This window comes from Abramis brama (genome assembly GCF_963993115.1).
Source record: "Abramis brama genome assembly, chromosome: 15".
Classification (NCBI taxonomy): domain Eukaryota; kingdom Metazoa; phylum Chordata; class Actinopteri; order Cypriniformes; family Leuciscidae; genus Abramis; species Abramis brama.
In genome coordinates, this window is record NC_139977.1 from 20,095,206 (window position 1) to 20,120,218 (window position 25,013).

The 25,013-nt window shown below is 36.4% G+C and overlaps 3 protein-coding genes and 1 long non-coding RNA gene across 5 annotated transcripts; 2 read left to right on the forward strand and 2 right to left on the reverse strand.

Moving 5' to 3' along the window:
* The first annotated feature begins 4,815 nt into the window (after positions 1–4,815).
* On the forward strand, positions 4,816–7,285 carry LOC311097634 (uncharacterized protein). The gene is made up of 3 exons (XM_084137465.1): positions 4,816–5,114; positions 5,794–5,858; positions 6,045–7,285. Exon 3 carries the CDS (start codon positions 6,053–6,055, stop codon positions 6,878–6,880), a length of 828 nt encoding a protein of 275 aa, XP_083993591.1. The 5' UTR covers positions 4,816–5,114; positions 5,794–5,858; positions 6,045–6,052; the 3' UTR covers positions 6,881–7,285.
* A 2,917-nt stretch (positions 7,286–10,202) lies between these two features.
* On the forward strand, positions 10,203–10,803 carry LOC311097642. Its single transcript, XR_014609287.1, has 2 exons — positions 10,203–10,342; positions 10,704–10,803. It is a non-coding gene; the product is annotated as an uncharacterized lncRNA (long non-coding RNA).
* A 6,280-nt stretch (positions 10,804–17,083) lies between these two features.
* LOC311097640 (uncharacterized protein) lies at positions 17,084–18,997 on the reverse strand. Its single transcript, XM_084137473.1, has 2 exons — positions 18,861–18,997; positions 17,084–18,266 (listed from the first exon to the last, which is right to left on the reverse strand). Exon 2 carries the CDS (start codon positions 18,197–18,199, stop codon positions 17,567–17,569), a length of 633 nt encoding a protein of 210 aa, XP_083993599.1. The 5' UTR covers positions 18,200–18,266; positions 18,861–18,997; the 3' UTR covers positions 17,084–17,566.
* A 2,096-nt stretch (positions 18,998–21,093) lies between these two features.
* LOC311097641 (uncharacterized protein) lies at positions 21,094–23,377 on the reverse strand. Of its 2 annotated transcripts, none has more exons than XM_084137475.1 (4): positions 23,257–23,377; positions 22,518–22,572; positions 21,323–21,655; positions 21,094–21,231 (listed from the first exon to the last, which is right to left on the reverse strand). In XM_084137475.1, the coding sequence occupies exons 2-4, from the start codon at positions 22,561–22,563 to the stop codon at positions 21,140–21,142; spliced, it is 471 nt and encodes a 156-aa protein (XP_083993601.1). In that variant the 5' UTR covers positions 22,564–22,572; positions 23,257–23,377; the 3' UTR covers positions 21,094–21,139. The 2 variants fall into 2 exon arrangements, with proteins under 2 accessions (XP_083993601.1, XP_083993600.1); XM_084137474.1 differs by lacking the exon at positions 23,257–23,377 and adding an exon at positions 22,725–22,799.
* Positions 23,378–25,013: the final 1,636 nt, after the last annotated feature.

The following is a 25,013-nucleotide window of genomic DNA, read 5'->3' on the forward strand; positions in this document are numbered from 1 at the left end:
AGTATGTAGTTACAACTACATACATGTAGTATGTAGTTTTAATATATTTTGCATATGTATGTGTTGTAGCCTATTCTTTGTTGCAATTTTTTTTTAAATGGTGTTTTGCCAAGTGACATTGTCACCTGTGTATTTATTGTGCATTATGTGTGTATTAAAAATCAGCAGACAATTAGGCTATACTCATAAGTTAATAATAAATGTAATTATTTGGCTGTTAAAGTGCAGAAAAAACAAGAGAGAGAGAGAGATAATACAACTTTAAAGCTTTTTAGATGTGTGTGACTTGTTCTTAAAATGACTGATTGGACTAGTTCCAGACTAGTTCCAGACATCAACAAAATAAATGAATAGGAAGAGAATTCATGCTTAAAATGTGTTGTGAAGAATATCTGGCTCTTATAACCTCTGTTTGGACCTTTCCAATGGTTGCTTAGCAACAACAACAACAAAAGCAAGGTTACAGCTTTGCACAGAAGATGCATGTGCCTCTATGTTCTCATGCAGACAAGACCTCATCCGTCCAGATGATATTTTCCAGGAAATGTCTTCACAAAATAAATCACTTCCTCTGATCTGCATGCAGTATTTCACTGCCAAGACAAACATTCTGATACACTTATTTATTTTTATATCTTTAAACTTTTTTATATTTTCATACTTTTATATCACACTTGCTATTCAACTGGGGTTATTATCATAGACCTCTCATGATTACCATGTTTTGAAATTCAAAGACACAAACTTACACTAAGGCTCTGTGATAAATAGATAGATAGATAGATAGATAGATAGATAGATAGATAGATAGATAGATAGATAGATAGATAGATAGATAGATAGATAGATAGATAGATAAGAAATAGATAAACATTGGAAATTTCTACACATGGTCTGATAGGCAGTAGCACATAGTCTGTACGGCTGACACCAGGACCTTGAGTTAGGTACGAGTGGTCCTCCGAGGTCACGAGACAGTGTGTCTTTGCGCCAGCATGTTGAAGAAAACAAGTCTGTAACAAAGAATATAGAGCACATACACAGATACACAGATTCTTCAAGGCTGAAGTTAGTTGAGCCAGAGCCCGTCTACGGAGAGCCTGGCCACTCCCTATTAAGTCCTATTGTACCGAATTTTGGTTGTAGTTCCACCAGAGTTCCACTGGGGGCGATCGCCCATGAGTGCAAAATGAATGGGAGTCTATGAAGCTAGACGACTAAATTTGTCTCTTTCACCCGATTGCCGTTGAGAAATCTCAGATTTGATTGTAGGTTTTGCAAGTTCAACATGGGTTATAGGTCGAAAGTTGAATGAACGAGTACTTAAGTCCTTTTGATTTCTTACAGGTTGAGTTGTTGTTGCCCATAACACGCTAGCATTCTGCTAATGAACGCTGATTGGTCAGTGAAGGACTGATTACGACCAGAGATACCGCTTGATGGCATCGTGTGTGTGTGTGCGTGTGTATTTTAGGCGTGGTCTTTTAAAACAACAAAACAAAAACTCTTCTAGCACGTGTATTTACCTGTGTCAGCTGTGTTGTCGATGCCTTGAGAGAAAAGAAAGTGCAGAGCGCGAAAGCAACAAAGTGACTGAAGTATTGCCATAAAGCAGTATCTCTGGTCGTACGATGTGTATGACGTCATTGACATTTTACTTTTTAAAGCAAATAAGTGACTCTAAAAAATCTAACACCCAGGAATCTCCTTTCGAATACAACATTCAAATTACTAGACAAAAAATTATATCCTGAGAAAAGTGGATTTTGAGGGGTATAGCGCCATAGACCTCCATTCATTCTGCACTTGTCCTGTGAGCGCCCTCATATGGAACCAGAGTGGAACTGCAACCAGTTCAAAAGCCGGAAGTGTACTGAGAGTGGAAGTTCTCCCTTTATTAGACATTCTCTGGTTGAGCTCTGTTCTAAACAGGAGAGTTTCCCAAAACATTCAGATTGTGTTCTTTCTCTCAGTGAGAGGTTCAGACGATATTCCATTATTATCCTCTAGTATTTGAATATCGAAAAGTTGAATTTAATGCTTTAATTAAGAAGTGGTCATGCACAGTATACAACAGGCGAAGTAAACCCAGTGCCCTCGGCTGTCTTGTTATAACACATGTTGGGTCCTTCTCTCAAAAACATAGAGAGAGCACATTCCATTAAACAGACATATTGATATATGTATAACTACATAAATCTCATAAGCTTAAAGAAGTCAGTCAAATCATTTACTTTGTAAAAGGAAAAATATTGATTGATACCTTGATTATAATCACTCATTAGATATACATTGAAGCGGCAGTGGATTCCAGAATCCACTCCCTTTGAGCCCAACTCTGAATTGTGAATTAAAAGATTTTATTTAAGAGCAGCTGTTGTTTTATGACTGTAAAGCTATATAGTTAACTGTACAAAATAATGTGGAAGAGATTTTAAAGACGGGATGACAATAAGGGGCACAAAGAAACTGTGAATTGTGAAATTCTGAATTCAAAACAAGATTTTGACTTAAGGTAAACACATTCTGCTGCTGTCTGGCAGCTGTTTCCGATTATAATTTTTTCGAAAGAAACGAAACTTAAAGTTTGGGGGTTTCCAACTTGTTGAAGGTGTGGCTTCAAGATATTCTCCACCTCTGGCAGATTTGCGCACAGTCTGAATTTGTCATCCAAGAGGTAAGCATCATATTTCTTTAAACTTTACAGCAAAAGCTATCTCTCTGATTTCACCACCACCTCTTTATAGAACAGCAGATAAACAGTTTTGTTTGGTTTTTCTAGGTTTAAACATGTGGGCAGAGAATGACTTGTATTCAGGTGTGCCGTGTCTCCAAAGCTACTCTGAGCCTGTGAATGGTAAAAACTACCTAATGTATCATGGGACATCTCTATATGCTGCACAGCATATCATGAGCTGGGGCTTTAAGCCATCTAAAGATGGAATGCTGGGACGTGGCGTCTACCTCAGCCGAGATCTTAACAAGGCCAGCAGATACCCGCTTCATTTGCCTGAACATGAGAGGGCTGTTATTAGAGTGCAGGTCAATGTTGGAAGAGTGAAGAAGATTGATTATCAAGGTCATCCACTGCAGAAAACCTGGCATGAGAATGGGTACGACACTGCCTGGTGCCCTCCAAACTGTGGGATGGTGCGAAGTGGTCTTGAAGAAGACTGTGTTTGGGATCCACAGCGGATTCAGATCATTGATGTAATTTACCCAAATGTGTAATGTGCTTATTATTGTTAAAAAGAAAGAAAAAACAACAACAACATAAAACAGGTAGAAATTGCAAATGTACTGCTTCCTTTTTCATGAGTTTTAAGAATAAAATATTTCCTGTCAAATGAATAATGCACTGCATGGATAATTGCAACTTGTTTTGCACATTGCACTTGTTTTCAAATTCAAAGCTAAAATCAAGGTTGTTACTGAAATGGGACCTATTATGTCCCTTTTTACAAGACCTAATATAAGTCTGAGGTGTCCCAGAATGTGTCTGCAAAGTTTCAGCTCAGCTCACCCACAGATCATTAATTACCATGTTGTAAATTCATCATTTTTGAGTGGAAGGAAAAACATGCTCTTTTCATTCATGTATCTTTAATTATCATAATGCATGCATGTATCTTTAGTTCTTTATCATCATGAAAGTTTATTATCTGCATGTTTTTTTATTTTTATATAAATTTAAATTAAAAAAAAAAATGTATTGCAGAAATACATACAGAAATTCTACAAAAAACTAATGAAAACAAAACACAGATAAACAACAATATAAGAACAGACGAGGAGAAAAAAAACCTTTGCATGTGTTTTAAAGCCATATCAGTCTAAACTTCTGATTTATGGTTTTCTGGGCGCGCAAATCCGAAGCTCACGCACAGAGAGCTGGACGTCAGTCTCTTGAGTATTAAACTGTTGTCTTTCACATCTTATTGTGCTTAAACTGTCAAATACCGGTACATACAAGGTTATGTCAAAAACACACAAAGTTCACCATTTTAGGGTGGTTGTGTTCACACACTGCCGACACACTTTCAAATGTAAAAGTGAATTTTGCATAGGTCCTCTTGAAGAAATTACTGGGAAATATAATTAGTTTAGTTGGCGTGGTTCAAAAGTTAAGAAAAATCTGATATTTTGATTCCAAAGATGCTTTTTATTCTAAGCATGAAAGAAATGTGGTCCATAACCAATAGCAAATTTCAGTTAACAGTAAACAGTGTTTTTCAATGATGGTATTTGTGTTGTGATCACCCTGTGTGCTTAAACTTCAAAATACCTTATAAAAAAAAATGCATTTACTGGTCTGAAGCGAGTTTCTAACATGTCATATTGATCACATATATTTTTCTTGTTTAACTTATAAGCTAAATAAATAATTTCATGTATTAAAATCATATCAGATGAGTATATGTATTGTTCATTAAACTGATTAAATGTGTGGGGTTTCCAGTCCTGTAAATCAGAAATGCAGCATAAATGATAGGAAAATGGGGTAAAATAGAGAGTTCATATTTTTGCAATAGTAATAAAACATGTATTCTAAAATAAATCAATAGCAATATCATACATAAATATGAAATTAATTCATTAGAAATTTTAAATCATTCAGCAGTCCATGTAAGCATCGGACCATTAAGCTTTGACTTCTACCATTGGGGGGCTAGTATAAGCAGTCCAAGTAATTCCATAACACCAAGTATTTTATAAAGTTAAAGTAAAATTGAGATGAGAGCAGTTCCTGTTTTCATAGAAGTTTTACAAAGGTTACATCATGCTTCAAAATGATCAACATACTGTATGAGAGGGGGGGGGGGGGGGGGGACAAAAAAAGGGAACACGGTTTTACCAAATAGTCTTACAAACAATTTCATAATTTTATAACTTTTAATATTCTAAACATAAAAATTATATAATCAATCAAATTTACAGCACTACGCTTTAGAAAATTTCATTACATAAAGTGTTGTTGCAATACATAATAGTTTACAAAGATGAAATGAAACTGAAACTCAGTGGAGCATTTCCCGTAATGGACACACCCTGAAAGATATTCCATTTTTCCCTGCTTTCAGAACGAACGATCAGCAATAGAAGCGACATCAGAGGTAAGACACCACTTTGTCTCGGTTTATTGGTCATTATAAAGCCTTACAAATCCCAGAATAACCAGTTAAATGATTTTATACTGTAGCCAATACTAATGTTATCTAAAACGTCTTCTAGTGTTATTATCTAGTGAAATAAAAAATGCTTTTAGTCAATAGCACTGTAAAATTCTGCAGTTCTTTGCCCAGTTTTTCTCATGCTTGTTATTCAGTCAATTTATCCCAGTTTATTCTTGGCCATTTTCTGAATTAAGATTTGAGCCTGCTTTGTATTTGTATCATTGCTTGTCTCAGCATTGTTTAGCATTGTTTAGCCTCAGTCTTATTGGACTTATTTTCATCCTATTGATTTTGACTTTTAATAAATCATTGCCTGACTGTTCTGTCCACACTTGAGTCATATGCACAATCTGTACCTGTACTTTGAACCCCATCAGACTGATAATGTTCTTTACAGTAATGCCATACTGGCTGAGATATTTTACTTATTTTCAGAACATAAATTGTGCCTCAAATACAAGCACATTCAGTGATTCTTCATTTACCCATGCTCTGTACATGCTGACATTTCATAGAATAAAACAATTTGCATAGTCATATTAAGTTTAAGTATGTCATCAGAGAAAAAAAAAATTCTCAATTGCGCTGCTTCAGATGCATTTTTTCTCCGCCTCTTCAGCTTATTTGTTTAAGGTGTGTCCAAGACGATTGATCTCTGCTCAGACTGAATTTGTCATCACAAAGGTAATATATATCATGAATGTGACGATTTAGATAAATGTTCTAATATTATACAAAACAAAATACAAAAAAAAAAAAAACATATTCCTCCTTAATGACTTCCTTCCCTCTTTCTGCTGTTCTCTATCCGAACTTGAACATGAAAACTGACTGGTTATTTTTTGTCTTTATGCTATTTTTTGCCTTTAGGCTTAAACATGTGGACAGAGAGTGACTTGTATCCAGGTGTGCCTTGTCTCCAAAGCAATACAGAGCCTGTGAATGGTAAAATATACCGAATGTATCACGGGACTACTGAAAGAGCAGCAGAACAGATCAAAGTCAATGGCTTTCAGCCATCTCAAGATGGAATGCTGGGACGTGGCATCTATCTCAGCCGAGATCTTAACAAGGCCAGCAGATACCCGCTTGATAAGCCACACGAGAGAGTTGTTATCAGAGTGAAGGTCGATGTTGGGAGAGTGAAGAAAATTGACCATCAGTTTCATCCAATGCAGAAAACCTGGCATGATCATGGGTATGACACTGCCTGGTGCCCTCCAAACTGTGGCATGGTGCGAAGTAAGCTTGAGGAAGACTGTGTTTGGGATCCAAAGCGAATCACTGTTATTGATGTAATTCCACCAAGCCTTCAAAACGCTATTCCAGCAGTTGAACACAAAGACTACACAATGTTTTATGGCACATCTAAGGAGGATGCAGAAAAAATCAAAGCACATGGCTTTTGTCAGTCTAATGGCATATTTGGACATGGAGTCTACCTCAGCCGAGATGTAGAAAAGGCCTTTAATGTCCCTGCGCCTATGCCTATGCATCAGAGAAGCGTTCTGAGAGTGAAGATTAATGTTGGTAAAGTGATAAAGATTGATGATCATGGTCATCTATTGCAGAAAACCTGGCATGAAAATGGGTATGACACTGCCTGGTGCCCTCCAAACTGTAGGATGGTGCGAAGTGGTCTTGAGCAAGACTGTGTTTGGGATCCAAGACAAATCACAGTCATTGATGTCATTCGTCCAATCTAGGGAGTATGTGATGTTTACCAGCTGAGCAATGAAATTAGCAATAGTTTATCCTAAATGATAGTGTTTTATTGAGAATTTGATCATTATACAGTGCTCTGAACAGTTTCTGATGCTGAAGCTGGAGAAATAAAATTAATTTAAAATATGCCTTCTTTAAACACATTTTAGTTGCCTTGAAGTTTTGTGTCATATATATGTCGGCCTACATGCTGTTTTTATCAATAGCCTACTTCCATTGCTAAAAACAAACATGCACAGTATAGGCTAAGTGATGATTTATTATTATTATTAATTGATTTAAATAATAATTAATTTTAATAGTGAATTATTATATTTTTGAAGCAATGTGAAATCAAAATGCAAAATGGTTTTGTTAAAAAGTATGTTAATATGCATATATAATCTAAACAAAGACATAATAAAGAAATAAATAATAAATAAAAATAGCCTGTGTTGTTTTCTTGTCTTTTGCCTGGAAACTATTTAAATGTTCAGTTCCAGTTCAGAAATCCACAAGCACAACACTGAACACTAGTATCATCAAAGAGCAAACAAACCAAGAGCTGTTGAACTGGCGTGCTATTTTAATCTTCATGGTTTTGGCCTGATTGCTATGGAGGGATTATTGGGTCAGATTTAAAACTAAAAGTCTAAAACTAAAAGTCTTAAACGAAAACTAAAAGTCTAAATTTGAAACTAAAAGTCTAATTCGAAAACTAAAAGTCTAAGTCGAAAATGAATTTGGTATTTAGGATTGGGAATTTGGTATTTAGGATTGGGCATTTGGTATTTAGAATAGGGCATTTTGTATTTAGGATTGGGCATTTGGTCATTTAGGATTTAGGATTGGGCATTTAGGGATTTAGGATTGGGAATTTGGTATTTAGGATTGGGCATTTAATCATTTAGCCATTTAGGATTTAGGATTGGGAATTTAGGATTGGGCATTTGAGGATTGAGGAGTGTATGCAAATAAGGAGGCGTGGCCCAAATACTGGAGGCTGGGTTTGAAATGGCTGGTGCGCAGAGGCACTTTATGGACAGCAGAGGGAGCTCCCAGTGCTAAGGAGCACTGTAATGAAACCAAACAGAGCGAGTGAGCAGGGCTGGAGCGAGGACTGTACTTTACAATGTGATAACTTCAACTTAATGACAGCGTTGTAACATTTATGTGGCCTCACACACAAAGTCACCAGTGAAAGGAGTGCTATCGGTCTGACGACGAGAATAACTATTATTATTATTATTATTATTATTAATAGTGAGTGCGCGCGCGCGGCCGGGGCTCTCTCTCTCTGCTCGTTCTTATATATGCCCTGTCAAGCGCGCCCTTGTTAAACTGACATGCAAATGATAAACTTTCACTCTATGATGGTTAAACTGTGCAATTAATCCGATAATGATAGGAACCACCTGTTTAAGCATACGTTTTAATAGACAGCACACAGCACAGGTATAGTAATAAGAAGCTTGTCTCTTGCCACGGCTTTCACAATATCACTGTGTACTGTTACAATAGATCTGCGCGCGCGCACTCACTATCAACAACTGTTGTCATTGTCAACAAGCGTCAACAAGCTTCCCCGTACTTTTTGACAAGCGTCCTTGACAGGGCGGCCAGAGCTTCTTTGCAGCTCAATTCGGCTCAATTCGGCGGCATTGTGAACGTACAGTTACTGTTTCCTAACCTTGTTTTTTCTGATGCGTTGCATTAAAATATATATATATTTTTTTACTTGGCTTGGTTGAATTCCAATGTAGAATAACAGACCGCTGCGAAGTATAACACACCGTTGCCATGAAAAACAGAGCGTTGCTATGGACGCGGAACGGACTATTTTCTTTAGCGGAAGCAATACAATCGTTTTTAAATCAATAAACTCCTTTTTAAATCAATATTTTGTGTCAAATTATTTATGTATTTTGTAGGTAGCCATGTAATAAGTGGAATAATGTATAGCGAGGCGGTTGTTATAGTGAATAACAACCCCGACGACAGGCTGATTCAAGTTCAGCCTGTCGGGGTTGTTATTCGCTATAACAACCGCCTCGCTATACATTATCCCTTACATAAAGTACAGTCCTCGCTCCAGCCCTGCTCACTCGCTCTGTTTGGTTTCATTACAGTGCTCCTTAGCACTGGGAGCTCCCTCTGCTGTCCATAAGGTGCCTCTGCGCACCAGCCATTTCAAACCCAGCCTCCAGTATTTGGGCCACGCCTCCTTATTTGCATACACTCCTCAATCCTCAATCCTCAAATGCCCAATCCTAAATCCCCAAATTCCCAATCCTAAATCCTAAATGGCTAAATGATTAAATGCCCAATCCTAAATACCAAATTCATTTTCTTCTTAGACTTTTAGTTTTCGACTTAGACTTTTAGTTTCAAATTTAGACTTTTAGTTTTCGTTTAAGACTTTTAGTTTTAGACTTTTAGTTTTAAATCTGACCCAATAATCTCTCCATAGTTGCCTGATTGTGACGTCGCTTGATGTGGATGTCCAATGGTGGCCAATAGCGATTCACTAGGAAAGTGAAAGTAGAAGAGAGAGGGACGGAGAGACAAACGGAAGATTTGATTGTTTTAGAAATATCCCGCCCGGCTGAAACTAAGGTTTTAATTAGTGTTGAATGTACGCGACAACGCTTGGGGATCGCACCCTTGCGTTTAAAGTGAGTTCTTTCATTACTTTCAGAAAGGGCTAGCCTATACCGTTTGAAAAGTGCCGGTATTCTTGTGTATGCCTTCAACTACACTGTTTAATGCTATATTGTAATGTTTTAACTGGTCTACGGGCTAAAAGTTTGCTCAAGTACCACAAAAAGAGGGCTGGACTATATGGCATTTCCCGGGATCAAATAGCTTGTCACTGAGTTTGAATTCGACGATTGGTAAGTGGAATTTCTCTTTATAAGATTATACATTGCAGATAATGTTTTGTAAATGTAAGATTCTTTTCAACATCATTTATTTTTATTTAAGTTGTGATCCAGTATAAATCTTATTTGTTTCTATAGATATTTTGAAGATATTGATACTATTTGTGATTTGTCCAGGTGCAAATGTTGGGTGGAAATGGTTCAACTTCCCTCCAAAGCAACACACATCCAAGATCAGGCAAAGTCTACACAATGTATCATGGCACATCCATGGAGGCTGCAAAGAAAATTAGAAAAGAGGGATTTCGTCAGTCTGATGATGGCATGCTGGGACGTGGTGTCTACCTCAGCCGAGATCTACAGAAGGCTTGCAGGTATCCTCTGAAGCTGCGTGCTTACCAGAGAGTGGTTCTGAAAGTGAAAGTCAATGTTGGGAGAGTGAAGAAGATTGATTGCCAAGGTCATCCACTGCAGAAAACCTGGCATGATCACGGTTATGACACTGCCTGGTGCCCTCCAAAATGTGGCATGGTGCCAAGCGGCCTTGAAGAAGACTGTGTTTGGGATCCACAGCGGATTCAGGTCATTGAAATGATCTACCCATTTTTAGAAGTGGTTTTACCCGGTCTATTCTTTTTGTTACTGATCCTAATCGAAATACTCACATAAACCTTAAAGGAAGAAAAAGCAGGACTGTCTTGCCAAATAATTGTCCGTTATCGCTGTTGTTTTTGTGTATCTTCTGTCACACTGTGATCAGGAGGTTTGCAGTTATTTGCTTGTTCACAGAAATGATTATCTGCAGACACTCTGCATTTACAGGGATGCATGAGAATTAAAATTGTCTTTTCTGTTTTGATATGAGTATATGCCTCAAAGTATAATAAGAAGATCTGTTGTTCTATTCTCATAGAACCAACATATTTTATGTATTTTGTTTCAGATGGTGTTGACTCGTGCTAAGTGGAAAAACACACACTCTGAACACATTTAACAGGTTAATCCCAAATAATTCCTTGACAAATAAACTTTGTTTCATTTTCTGTTTTGCAGTCTGCCTTATTACAGTACTTAAGAATCAGTGCAATGAAAGCAGTCAGTGTGTGACGTTTAACATGATTGTTTAGCATTAAAATTACCCTTGAGAGGTAATGTAAAAATGCTGTTATGTTATAGTCAAAATAACTGTTACTTTATAGAAACCATCAGGTGCTTTTAACTTAAAATGTGTGAATGTAAAATAATGTGAAATCATCACATACTAATCCCCCATTGTTCTTACCCTGAAGATATCTATAAATACATAAAAATAAATATTAATATTATTAAACTGGACCTGCTTTATGTACTTCTCTGATGCTTTTCAATTATTTAAAATGTTCTTTTTGATACTCAAACTATCTTGTGTGATTGTAAATGTTATTTACGTACATTCGTTCAGCACCCCTTTTTTCTCTGTAATGGTTTGCTCTGTTTTACTATTGGACTGCCTTTAAGCATCTTTATATATAGGACTAGGCGTTTTTTTAAGAATGAAAGAAAAACAGAGCAACCGTCTTTGACCAGAGATTGTTTTTGTTGCACAATCAAGAGAAATAACTTTCAGTAAACAATTGAAACATCAGACCCAAGTAAATTATTTTCCCAAAACAATAAAAAAAGATTATTGCTATTACAAGTTTCATAAAGGTCAACAAACCTGTAACATGGACACAAATCATACCCTGTTTTATTTCAGACTTATCAAAATATTGGGTTTGGAGAATCAGGACAACTCTCTTGCTTTTGGATGTAGTAGAAAAAGGGACAACACACTTTTACCAAATGATCCAACAGACTTTATAGCACTCTCCTTCACAAAAACAATGTGCTTAATCATCAAACCCTATTCAATCTTTTGTGTTTTACTGGTGGAGCAAATTTCTAACATGGAAACTGATTGGTCACAGTCACTTTTCTTGTTTAACTTCAAATAAAAGTAAATAATTTCATGTGTTGATCTTTACAGTTTTTCTCGATTGCTTAAACTATAACCAGGCTTTTGAACTAAAATTTCAAAACCATAATGCCATTTATCAAAAAGCACACCCATTTCACTTAACTATAAACACTATTCCCTGTTTTGACACATGAGTCAGATTTGTTGAACTGTCACTGCAAAACTCTACACACAAATCCCTTCATTTCTCATTGCCTACACCATGTTGTCATGTATAAAGCACTAGCATTGAATATTGTTCACTCAAATCAGCACAGCTTCAGCTCAGTTAGCACACAATTACCCAGGTGGAAACACTAAGAGTCAAAATTTAACACACATCAATCAGAACCTTCAATAGATATATAAAAGGGCCCAAATCAGTTTATTGAGTTTTGGAACAATGGATCCAGAATGACATGAAGGAAGAGATCGAGGAGGGATAAGGAGGAGGAGGAGGAGGAGGAGGAAGAGGAGGAGGAGGAGGAGGAGGAGGAGGAGGAGGAGGAGGAAGGGCAAGGGCAAGGGCAAGAAGACAAGCAGTCTCAGATGAAATTCAAGCCACTCTTGTTGCCCATGTCTTTATCAATGGTATGTTTATGAGGGAGGCTGGGCTACGAGTAAGGCCAAATTTGAGTCGCTTTACCGTCGCCTCGAGAACCTTCAGGGAGGTGTGGTGGCAAACAAAATTCTATCACTGAATAAAAACAAACATTTCCAATAGTCTTTGATGAGGTTTATTTTCTTGCAAGAAAAGGCCAGCAGTCGTACAGTCACACAGAGCGGCTGCAGAGTGTGACGGTGAAGGGAGGGCATCCTTCATCCTTTATAGTCCTGACTCCCAGAATGTTATCTTTCTAGGCAAATGATGGTATTTCAACCATATGTGGAACATTCTAAGACATGTTCATCATATTCTATCCTTGAGTGGAGACCCTCCTGTCACGACCAACACTCTTTACCATTCCAATACAATTCCATATTAGAATAAGGTTTGTGTGTGCTCTTTTACTGTCATATGATGGTCACACACATCTTACAGTAAGTAAATATAAAAAAAAAAAAAAATTAGAGGAGAGAAAAAAAGGGAAAAAAGAGTTTTTTTTTTTTTTTTGCATTGTACTGTGTACATGAATGAATAAACATCTGCCAATGTATCCATTGGTTGTGTCTTTTGTGTTCATCATGTGAAAAGGTTTGTGAGGGGGGAACCACAAGCAACATAACTTACCAGTTTTGGAAATGTAGTTTTGAATTTATTGCAGCAGTGTTTAAGACTATGTTGTAGTGTGTGTGATTTTGAGGGCTTGTGTGTCCTGTCTGAGGGCAAAGTTTGGTTTTTCAGCAAGAGTGAATGGTTTTGAGTGTAGAGCTTCATTTTGACCTGAAAATAGGATGTTTGGGGAATTGGGTGAGACGTTATGGATTTGTGTTTACAGTTTTGAGAATACGAGGCATAGTTTCAAGAAATGTGTTTAAGCAATCGAGAAAAACTGTAATCTGATATGTTTAAACACCTTCTGTCGCAGCTGTGTACATATTTCCTGATTAAGTGAGGGATTTCCAGGGAAACAGTCCTGTAAATCAGAAACAAAACTTAAATGGTATAACTGAAATGGGAAAAGGGGGTAAATTATATAGTTCTTTTTTTCCACTATACTATTAATTCATCATGTAATCTAAAACAAAACAATAAATATGATATTAATTATATATAAATATTAAATATATTCTTACATTATATGAATTAATTAGAAATATTCACTTAGCAGTTCAAGTGTTTTATAAAGTTAATGTAAAACTTAGATCAGTGAAGTTCCTAGTTCCATGTGTGTTCCCAGTTGATGTGCTCATTCCTTCTCTGTGTGGATTATATTTTATAATGTTTGGTGTGTAACAATCACAATACAAAAGCACATTTGAATGCCATAGAGCTGATATATTTTATATTTTAGTTTACCTGATGTCTGCTAGTTTGATTCCATACTCATTAGTTCCTCACCTGTTCTGTTGATTACTCTGTCTATATGTAAACTCTTAGTTTCCTCTGTTTAATGTTCAGTGTCATTAACGTCTTAGTATAATGTGTTTGTGCAATATTGTTTCCTTTGTGATCTCCTGCGTGTAACCTTTCAGGGTTTGTCATTAAAGACTGTGTTTGTTGATTTCCTGCATCTGCGCTCATTACAACTACCTATAGGCCAATACGTGACACATACTACTATAACACCATCCATCTTTTCGTTTATATCTCATGTTCTATTGACATGCAAATGTTCTGGGAACAAAAATGCAAAGCAGTAAGATGAGAGAGTGTAAACTTGATACAAAAGTTCTCAAAAGTAAATAGCAAACAGTGTTAGTGGTATTGATCCAAATTATGTTGGTTAAAACCTTTGGTCAGCCTCCACTGTTGGTTTGAACATGAAATATTCTGTAAAATGTAATTATTGGAATGGAGAGAATTTCTAACTTGGAAACAGTGATATTCACCTTTTTCTAATTCATTTTTCTTGTTTGACCTCAAATAAAAGTACATAATTATTTAAAGTTGTGGGTTGCTCTTTTCAGTTTGGGCATCAGATTGGTTGTATTCATTGTTTGTTAAACTGCACTGTTCAGATATCTGTCATCTGTGCAGTAATCATTTCTGTTTGGGTGGGGCATTTACAGGAAAGCAGTCCTCTATAGCAAAAATGAAACTTAATTTTGTTTAAAACAAAAATGGGGGGGAAATGTATAGTTTTCATTCATTTTGATATCAATTAAGCATGATTAATAAGCAGATAATTTCACGTATCAGTCCAGTGGTCATTTTTACAAGAAGAACCTGTATGGATATCAAAGTTATATGTTTTCATTTTCATATTAATACTTTATATTTCCAGCTTGTTTTATAACAGTTTGACAAAGGTCACATAATATCCTGTTTACTTCAGACTTATCAATATATTGGGCTTATTTTGAGAGAATTTAATATGTCTCTTTGCTTTTGAATGTTTTAAAAAAAACAAAAGGCAACAGTTTTACCAAATAATTATCTTATAATTGTAAAATCTCAATCTTTTTCTCTTTAAAATCAACACTTCAGAAATTCAATACACAAAGTGTTATTTCAATCTGTAAAAATGTTTACCAAGATGATTTAAACTGAAACTACTACTAAACCTGAACTGAACCTTTCGTCATGGACACACCCTGAAAGATGTGTATTTATAAGCCTACCTGCTCTCAGAAGGAAGTGATCAGCATTAGAAGCGACATCAGAGGTAAGGCACTTGGACTTTGTTAAAAACTATTTGGTGCTTTTAGCTTTTTGGTGCCAAAAAAAAACTCATAACAACTGGAATGATTTTATATTGTAAATATAAATTACTTCTTAATACCATTTTAAGTGTGCTTGTCTTTATGTCTGTTTGCTAGTGATCTGGTAATATTCTGAGTTTCTTTGAAATTGCTCAAGATTTGATTTGTCCAGGTGCAAACATGTGGGCTGAAGATGACTTGGGTGCAGGTGCTCCACCATGTCTTGAGAGTTACATAGAACCAACTGGGGGTAAAGTCTACAGAATGTACCATGGCACATCAAGGGAGGCTGCTGAAAAAATCAAAGTATCTGGCTTCAAACAATCTTCTAAAGGGATGCTTGGGCCTGGCGTCTACCTCAGCCGAGATCTACAGAAGGCCTCCAAATACCCTCTGTTATTACATGAGAACCAAAGAGTAGTTCTGAGAGTGATGGTCGATGTTGGGAGAGTGATAAAGATTGGTCGTCAAGGTCATCCAATGCAGAAAACCTGGCATGATCATGGGTATGACACTGCCTGGTGCCCTCCAGACTGTGGGATGGTGCCAAGTGGTCTTGAGGAAGACTGTGTTTGGGATCCAAGACGAATCACAGTCATTGATGAAATATGCCCAAGAATGCAAGGAGCGTATGGTGCCTGCCATGAGCGTTATTAAGTGTGCTTTCCAATGAAGTTTGGAATTCTGAAATATTTGTTGTATGATGATCATATTGTACTACAAATTCTGACCCTGTTGCTAGGTATGAATAAATTAAACTTATTTCAGGCACAAATCTTTGAGTTATGTTTTATTTTAAACATTGTTATAGTTAATAAATAAATATAGATAAATATGACTAGATATATATTTATCATAAACCGATACATGTAAAACAAAGAGCAAATTACAGGAGAACCCAGCATTAACTTTCAATATCTTATTTATCCAGCCAGCAAGCAAAAGTCAGACATTTCCTTCTATTAAAAAAAATACAAAGTATAAAACTTGCTTTTTAGGCAATATATGATAACATTGACACATATTTCACACTGATCCTCTTCTCTTCCTAAAATTGAAATCCTGAGAGCTTTGATCTTTTCATTCCCAGAAGAAATGCAAGCCAACTTTGGCTATGTAAATGGGAAAAAAGGCTCTGATCATTTCCCATCCCATCCTGACCTGTCAACCTTGAATAACTTGATCTGTACTGTACATTTTTCATCTGCAACAGAGGTGGGAGGGAAGCAGAAGTGAAAACGTTGTTGACGAATTATGTCAATGCCAGGATCCATAATTCTTACTAACACCTTGTATACATACAGTAAATTGTGATGCTGTGCAGCAGGTGCATGTTTTATACAAGTTTACATTGCAAACACATTAAAAATTATTCATGAAAGGCTATACAAATTATTAGATCACATAAGAGTGAATAGAGAATTTGTGAATTTGAAATTCAGTCTATAATTAAAATCTTTGAAAGGAGGAATTATTAATAAAACCAAAGGCCCATTTCATTTTAGACCCCAACTTCAAGAGGTGTCTAGTACAGAGTTCATTCCTTCCTTTAAAACATCATATTTTGCATGTAAATAGCTTATTGCTGGGTGGGAAACTTCTCAGAATGCCAAGCAGGAAAAGAGATAAGATAGGAAAACATTTGATTTCTGTTTTTTATACTTCGTACTGGTATTACTTTTTCAGTTCAGATGTGCTTGCTTTTCTCCCAGGTTTTTAGTGGTAAATAGGTCTACACTGCTACACTTTTATTTATTTTTTACCGACTTTCAGAAAGCCTTGAGCATGTTTACAGCAAGTATTGGCTTATAGCAAGAGTCAATGTGTCAGATTGTTAAATTCTAAAAAAAATGCCACTCATTAACTTTATGTAAAATTTGGATGATTTTAGACTAATTAAAAAAGCTACATTTTCCTTTTATTCAATATTTTGCTAAACTTCACATGAATATTAAAAATACAAGATACAATTATTACAAAGATACAGCATAATTGCAACTGCAGAACAGAAGAGAAAAACAATATATTTTATTAAATAGAAAGTGCCTTTATTTATTGTTATGTACTCTCAAGTACTCAAAAGATTACACCATATTACAAAACAAATTTTATTACAGTGATCAATTCAAACTTTGATAAGTATGATGTTTGGCACAAACTGTTGCAGGTGTTGAGGAGTTATAATCAACTAAACTTAACAATATTAATCTGATCAAATTAACCACTAGTGATATAATTGATAAGCAGAATTTCACAAAATTTGTTAAATGTTAAGTTTACAGTTTTGGTTCACTATCCAATATTATTAATAATACATGGTTCAATCTCCAATATCTATCAGAAAACAACAAATTAAAAATAAACTGATTAATCATTTTGAATGGTCTTGTGTAAATATAACGTTAACAACCTTACTATTTGATGTACATTTCCGCAGTGTTGGTTTGAGAAAGAAAAAAAACCTCAAGTATAATAATGAGTTTTATTTATTAAGTGCCTTTAACAAAGCAAAGTGTATTGGCTTACTTCCCTTTCCTTCGGCAAATATGATTCTTCATGAAGGGGCATATGGATGCTTTGCAGGACCAGCATTTCTCCATTGTGTGTTTATCCTGTGTTTGCATTCCACAGCCTTTACACAGCTTCAGATCTTTCCCCTTTGGGTCCTGCGATTGGCTTTTCTGCTTTATGAGACTCTCCAGAGAACTCTTAGCACTGGAGTCTGTGCAATGGGCTATCCCAATCACAGTGAGCCTCTTTGGGTCAAAAACACAGTCCTCCTCAAGTCCTGAAACAGAGGCAGGTAACCAGGCCGTATCATATCCATTCTGATGCCACGAGGTCATCTGGTTCAGGCTTTGCATGTCAATCTTTTTCACTTTACCGACTCTTACTCGTAGCTTAAACACAACTCTGTCATTGGGAGCACATGCTGGGTAACCCATTGCTTTGTTAATGTCCCTACTACAGTAGACTCCAGGACCCAGAGTTCCCCCAGCAGAGGGCCGAAACCCTGATGATATAATAGCTGGGGCATTGGTTTTGAGTGTCCCATGGTACATAGTGTAGCCATGGCTCTTTTTGGGTTCTTGACCTGGTTTAAGGTGCTTTGATTTATCACTGTATGTCGCCCATCCACTGAATTCCACTGGCATTTTGGCACTTACACAACAGTATGCGATGGCAATGAACTTTGGATGCTCCTTTTTGAGACTGCAGTTCCTACACAACACAAATTTAAAAAACAATCAAAACTGTAAACTGTTAAAATAACCCTTCAAAATATGTTCAGTTAGCCAAGATAGACCTATGATTACTATATATATTCTGTATATTTTCATCATGTAAGTACACATTTTTCTTATTAACCCTTAAACAGGCCATTTCATTTTCATTTCATTTGGGGGGACAATGTTGGCTTTAGCCAAGCACAGAAAATTTGAACCAAGTCATGTGACTCACATACTCCAAACAGACTCAAGACTCAACTATGATAATGATAACAGAGAATTGGATGAAACATTCTCTCATGCCTCCCACGAGAGATTACAGAGTAGCCTATGTATCCTGTGGTGCACGTTGCCTGTTTTGTTTAAGGCTTAAAAAGAAATCTATTGCTGACATTTCACTTGATTAACAGTGTATCCCCATCTGTTTGTTTAGCAACAACAACAAGATTTATAAAGCACAGCGCTTTGGAGGACGATCTGGTAACAAGAATATTCGACACCGTTTAAAAAAACACAGACCTAAGAGTAAGACCAACCCTTATACCACGTAGGCTATTTGACATAAAACATAAAGCAATTTACCAACCTTGTTTATGCTTAGCGTACATTAAGAAAGATAATTCCACATCCACTTCCTTACATCTGTCTTTGCCAATTGCGTCATGAGCTGTGCTGCTGGCGCACGAACACATGCTTTCACTTTCGTTTCATGAACAGACTGAACACTACACATACCAGTCATATTTGATTATTATGATTATTACGATTTGTATGGAATGCATGCATAAAATGACCATACTCCCGTCCCTCAAAAATACTGAAATACATGGCTGGACTGGCCATCAGGCATACCGGGCATTTTCCCGGTGAGCCGACGTGCTTTTTGGGCCGATACATCTCATACTCATACATAATTTTTATTATTATTATTTTTTTTATTTTTTTTGACGGCCCATAAAATTTGTACATCGGCGGCCCATTCGTTTTGTTTTGTTTTGCTTAATTGGCAGCGCTGGGTTTGTACAGGTCAAAAAAAGTCAGTGTTAGTTTTTTTTTTCTGACAGACCAGCCCATGAAACGCGTAGATCAGCGGCCCATTGGTTCTTTTCTTGATTGACACTGGGCTGGCCCAATCACAACTTTAAACGAGTGAGCGAGCGTGCAGCAATGTCAGTGTGTATCTGTCAAAATAGTCAGCGAGATGGAGAAGAAACGCAAGGAATGTGCAGAAATAGCGTGAAAAAATAGAACCAGGCCCTTAAAGCAGACACTGTAAAATGTGTCAAAATATATGTTTTCTGCCCTTCATCAGCTCCTGTGATGATGAGGATAGTGATGAGGATCAGGAGAGAGATGAGAGAGTATTGAATCCGCGGTAAGCAGAACTACTTTCAAAACACTTAGGCTATGTCATGAGTGTAGGAACCCATAACCCAGTTACAGATTATTTCCACATCTGCATAGTTGACGATTACCGCAATTCACTAGAAATCTAATGAGAGGCGTTTGTAAACCATGTTTTCCGCCAAAATAAAAGCTTGATGCAGTTTCCGTCAAAATAAAAGATCATGTGCTTCTCTCTTTCAAGTATAGAAATTGGTACAAAACTAATTATGAAAGTTTCCTTTATTTTTTTAGTGCATTTGTTTTACAAAATATGGCAATTACTGTCATTGGATTAATATTATAACTATTATTATGTAGGTGTAATGTAAATAGACACTGTAACTAAAAGAGGTTTGAATTTTTCTTTGTTTAATTTGCACACTGAATATGGGTTGGAGCTTTTAATTTTGAACTCTCAAAGTGCACCAGATTGATGAATTTAACATTAAAATGCACAAAATTTTCTGTGTAGTATAGTTCAACTGTATTAATACCAGGATGCAGGAAGGACGGACCGGAGAGGATTTCAGCAGGTAGGTATCCAGGTGAGTGATCGGGAGTCTGTGAGTCATGTATTGACGAGACCAGACACTGAGTGAAGGGAGACTGTGGGTTTTGTAGGGAGTGCTGGTAATGGGACACAGGTGACGGTGCTCAGTAATCAGGGGAGAGTGAACGGGTGACTTGATGACTGGGCGGAGAGAGAGAACGAGTGGGCGGAGGTGAAGGAGAGCGTGGTGGTGAAGATGGAATCCTGACAGCTATGATAAGGGATCATTCTCCAAATGTGTTGAAGTCTTGTTTAGTTATCTCCAGTTAAAGCTGATTGTAGGCTATTTATTAACATCTTGGCATTAGTAGGCTAATCATAAAGGACAACTGGACTTTTATTCTTTATTTTATTAGTTCATTTTATTTCACGAATGAAGCGAGGGTGGTAACAGCAGTGACAGATTTTTTTCAAGTTGAATTTTCTAAGACGACATTGATAGCATCTTAAAACAAACAAAACAAATAAAAATGATACCCTATTGAAAGTATTCTTTTTTTCTTTTGCACAAACATAAAGCAATGTTACAAGGGAACTGAGAGGAAAATGTGCTGGGAAAACCATAATTAAGCCAAAAATGATGGGATTTGTTTATTTATCTACACACTAATGAACACAAACTGTGTGTGGTGCATTTTATTGAAAGCATTGATGGCACTATCATTGTAACTTTTCGACTTTTCTAAGTAGCAGTATAATTGCTTGACATAACATTACTGGTACTTAATAGTCAAGAACTCTAAAAAAATCCTTTAACTTATCGCACAAAGGACATGTCTTCAGTTGTGTTTTGGCTAGACATGTAAAAAGGCATAAAGTAAATAAATACCATCATAGAGGCAGCAACAATTACTTTACAGTAAAGGCAGAGCATGTAGATTGCAATGCTTTTGTGTGCACCCTGTAGCTGACTGTTTTTAAAAGGCTTCTTATAGATGTATGATGAACAGAGGAACCAGGAGACTGAGCCAAGGATAACCCAGCAGAAACACACTGATGGCAGAGCAGGGCTGGATGCTCTCTAGAAGGTAAAGACAAATTCAAGTTTAAGCAGAGCAAATATTCATTCTAGTTTTATGTAGAACAAATGTATCTTAGCTCAGCTGTTGTACCTAATTCAACAAACAGAGTCTTCTGGATCTTGGTCACTTTACAAATGAAAGTTGTATTCTCAGTGATGGTGAAGCTCATAATGGTCAGCCTGAATCCGTATGGTTCGAGCTTTGTCACAAATGTGTTGTGCCTGAACTTGGGTTCAGGCATGATTCCAGAGATGTTTGTGCTTATGATGGTCTCCTTTTGGCCTTTGGACATGGAGAACTCGTAGTCTGTGTGGTAGTTTGGTTTGGGCTCCAGAAGGCAGTCCACTCTGAGGTCATTATCTTCCTCTTGGCATACTGCAATTACACTCTCCTCATCCTGACAGGACACTGGGCTCATCAGAACTGGAGATGAGAAATCATGAGGCCCGTTATTTAGATATATACCATATGCAATGCATGATGCTTTGTAAAACAAATCGTAAATGACTTAAGCAGTACATTGATTTAAACAAATAATTCTTCTATAATATCCTGGACACTCTTTTCACGAAAATGAGTCTGTAAACCTAAAGCCGAAAAGTCTGAAAGTTATCTTTCTTCACAAAAGAGGATTTAAAAAAAGAGTATATATATATATATATATATATATATATATATATACTATATACTCTTTTTATGTGTATATATTGTATATATATATATATATATATATATATATATACATAAAGAGTATATATAGGCTATATATATATATATATATATATACTCTTTTTTTAAATCCTCTTTTGTGGATATATATATATATATATATATATATATATGAAGAGTTCAAGTGCCATCTGAAATTTTCTTCTAGAATGATCATTTTTATCAAGCTTGTATATTTATGTTCAGTATTTTTACTTAAATGACAATTAATAGGTCATTTTCATTGCCATTTAAGTGAAATTACTGAACTTAAATATACAAGCTTGATAAAAATGATCATTCTAGAAGAAAATTTCAGATGGCACTTAGAGGCTTTTGCATCTGAACTCTTCATATATATATATTTATTATTATGATTACATATTCTTTTAAAAAAATCCTCTTTTGTGAAGAAAGAAAATCAAGTCTGGCAAATGTGTTGAGCCATCGAGCAAATTATTAGTTTAAAGTTATATAGAAATAAGAGCAGTTGATTATAACGTAAAATAGGAGAATAAGCTGTTATATTTTCATGGTGAAATGGTTTCATATGAAAAGCAATATTAGGAAAACATACCTCCCAGAAGAAGAATCCACCCAAACATGCAGTTAATTGTGTTCATTACAAAGCTCTATAGGTAGAAAAGAGGAGAGAAGATAGTCATAAAATACTGTTACATATCCCAGAACAACATTTAAACATGATGACCATCTGTATTGGCTATTGAATCTAGCCTGAAATCTTGAGAGAGAAAAAAGGATGAAAGCACACTGTTAAACAAACCTGCATTTTAAAATGTTAAGTCTTGTTGTCAGCCATGTGGATGGACCATCCATGAAACTGCTCTTCAGAGAACAACAATAGTGCTGTAGCTCCACCTAACTGCCTTACAGAGCACTTCACCCAACAACATGAAGCACTGCACTGCAGTGGACTGCAGCAGCCCCCCCCCCATCTGTGCTGCGCTAATGCAATGTTTCAGACCAAAACATACAAAGACTTATGAGATAGGCCTATTTCTATGTCCACAAAAATCTATTCACCTACCAAAGCAAAATACCCTGATGAGAATCATTAAGTCCTTTGACAGCCTTAATGAGCCCAATGTCCTTTTTTAATGTAAAGTAAACAGAGCAGTACAACACAGTTTGGCATACACTTGTCTGACATTACAGAATATACCTTATTTTCATATCATAAAAGCTGATCTCTGTGTAATTCTCAATCACAGGCCAAATCTTATTTGGAAACAATCCTGGGACATAATTATTTTGTTGTCAGAGCAAGCATGACATAATAGTTTACAGACATTTACCTTGCAGAGACTTTATGTGCGTGCTGTTTTAATCCCAGTCTGTGATGCTTTGGCAGGTGACCCTTTCCGGTGGTTCATAAAGCTGTGGAGAGTGGAGGAGTAGAGGGAGAGAGGATCTGAGAGAGGAGAGAAGGAAAACGGTATGTCTCCCCCTTTTGAGAGAACTAGAAAATGCTTTTTAACCAACATTTTACCATATGTTATGCAGAGTTTCCCACAATTTGAAATGATTTAGTTGGATGAGATACGTCAGGACATTTAAAGTATAACATATGCATTACAAAATGTTTCAGTTTTTGTTAGTACACTACCATTCAAAAGATTGAGGTAAGATTTTTTAATGTTTTTGATAGAAGTCTTTTCAAATGTTAATTCAAGTGTGGTTCTGTGATAGGATGCCGCCTTTGCAATAAGTCAGGTTGTGAAATTTCATCCCAGCTAGATATTCCACAGTCATTTATTGGAAAGTGGAAGCATTTAGGAACAGCAGCAACTCAGCCGTGAAAAGTCACAGAGCGAGGTCACAGAGTTCTGTGACACATGGAGCATTAAAGTTGCCAACACTCTGGCAAACTTCAACTGGCATTAATATCAGCACAAAAACTGTGCGGCGGGAGCTTCATGGAATGGGTTTCCATAGACGAGCACCTGCATTGTGTCAACTGTAAAGTCTGGTGGAGGAGGGATAATGGTGTGAGGTTGTTTTTCAGGGGTTGGGCTAGGCCCCTTACTTCCAGTGAAAGGGAAATCTTAATACTTCAGCATAGCAAGACATTTTGCTCAATGCTATGCTTCCAACTTTGTGGGAAGGGTTTGGGGAAGGCCCTTTTCTATTCCAGCATGACTGCGCACCAGTGCACAAAGTAAGGTCCACAAAAACATGGTTGGACAAGTATGGTGTGGAAGAACTTGACTGGCCCGCACAGAGACCTGACCTCAACCCCATTGAAAACTTTTGGGATGAACTGGAATGGAGATTGCAAGCCAGGCCTTCTCATCCAACATCATTGCCTGACCTCAAAAATGCTCTACTGGATGAATGGAAATAAATTCCCATAGAAACAAAATCTTGTGGAACTCCTTCCCGGGGGGGACCAACTCCATATTAACGTCTATGTGCTTAGAATGTGATGTCATTATGCGAAGTCCCTGTTGGTGTAATGGTCATAAATATTAATAATATTCATCAAAATAAAAATTCTTTACTTGAGCCTTACTTTTATTTTACTTTACTAACATCAAAGTAAATGAGTCAGATTTGTTGATCCCTGACAGCTGTCAATCATTTGGTCCGCTTGTAGTTTATTTTCAGTAAACACTGTGGGTGTGCCACACTATATTTGTTTCTTGCTTTTTGCATTTAAATTAGAGGACAAATTAGCATGAAAAAGGCTTTTATCATCATTTCCAAAGATGGATGCATGTATATTCAGCACCGCAAAGATTTCAGTCAATCAGAAGAAGACTGATGCACCTCAGACAAACGCTGTTTCTAGACAGGTGAATATCACACACGACAGTGTTTATTGTTGCTTTACTTTCCATATGGATGAATGATTTTTTTTTTCAAAGAGATTGACAGTGACATCTCCAATGTTTCCTTACGTGACAAGGTATGCTTTTTGAAAAGCACTGATAGCTTATTGCTGAAGTTGAGAATTAATTCCACTGCTTTATTTTGAATTGTTAATTTTCCTCAGCTGATAACAATGCTGGTGAATGTTTTACATTTGAAAGGATTTCAAAATAAGCCATGA

Coding starts and splice junctions, on each gene's coding strand:
- LOC311097634 (XM_084137465.1), top strand. CDS start 6,053: ATGTGGACAGAGAGTGACTTGTATCCAGGTGTGCCTTGTCTCCAAAGC.
- LOC311097640 (XM_084137473.1), bottom strand. CDS start 18,199: ATGCCAGTGGAATTCAGTGGATGGGCGACATACAGTGATAAATCAAAG.
- LOC311097641 (XM_084137474.1), bottom strand. Junction 21,656..22,517: donor GTGGATTCTTCTTCTGGGAG/GTATGTTTTCCT, acceptor TCTCATCTCCAG/TTCTGATGAGCCCAGTGTCC. Junction 21,232..21,322: donor GACTCTGTTTGTTGAATTAG/GTACAACAGCTG, acceptor TTTACCTTCTAG/AGAGCATCCAGCCCTGCTCT.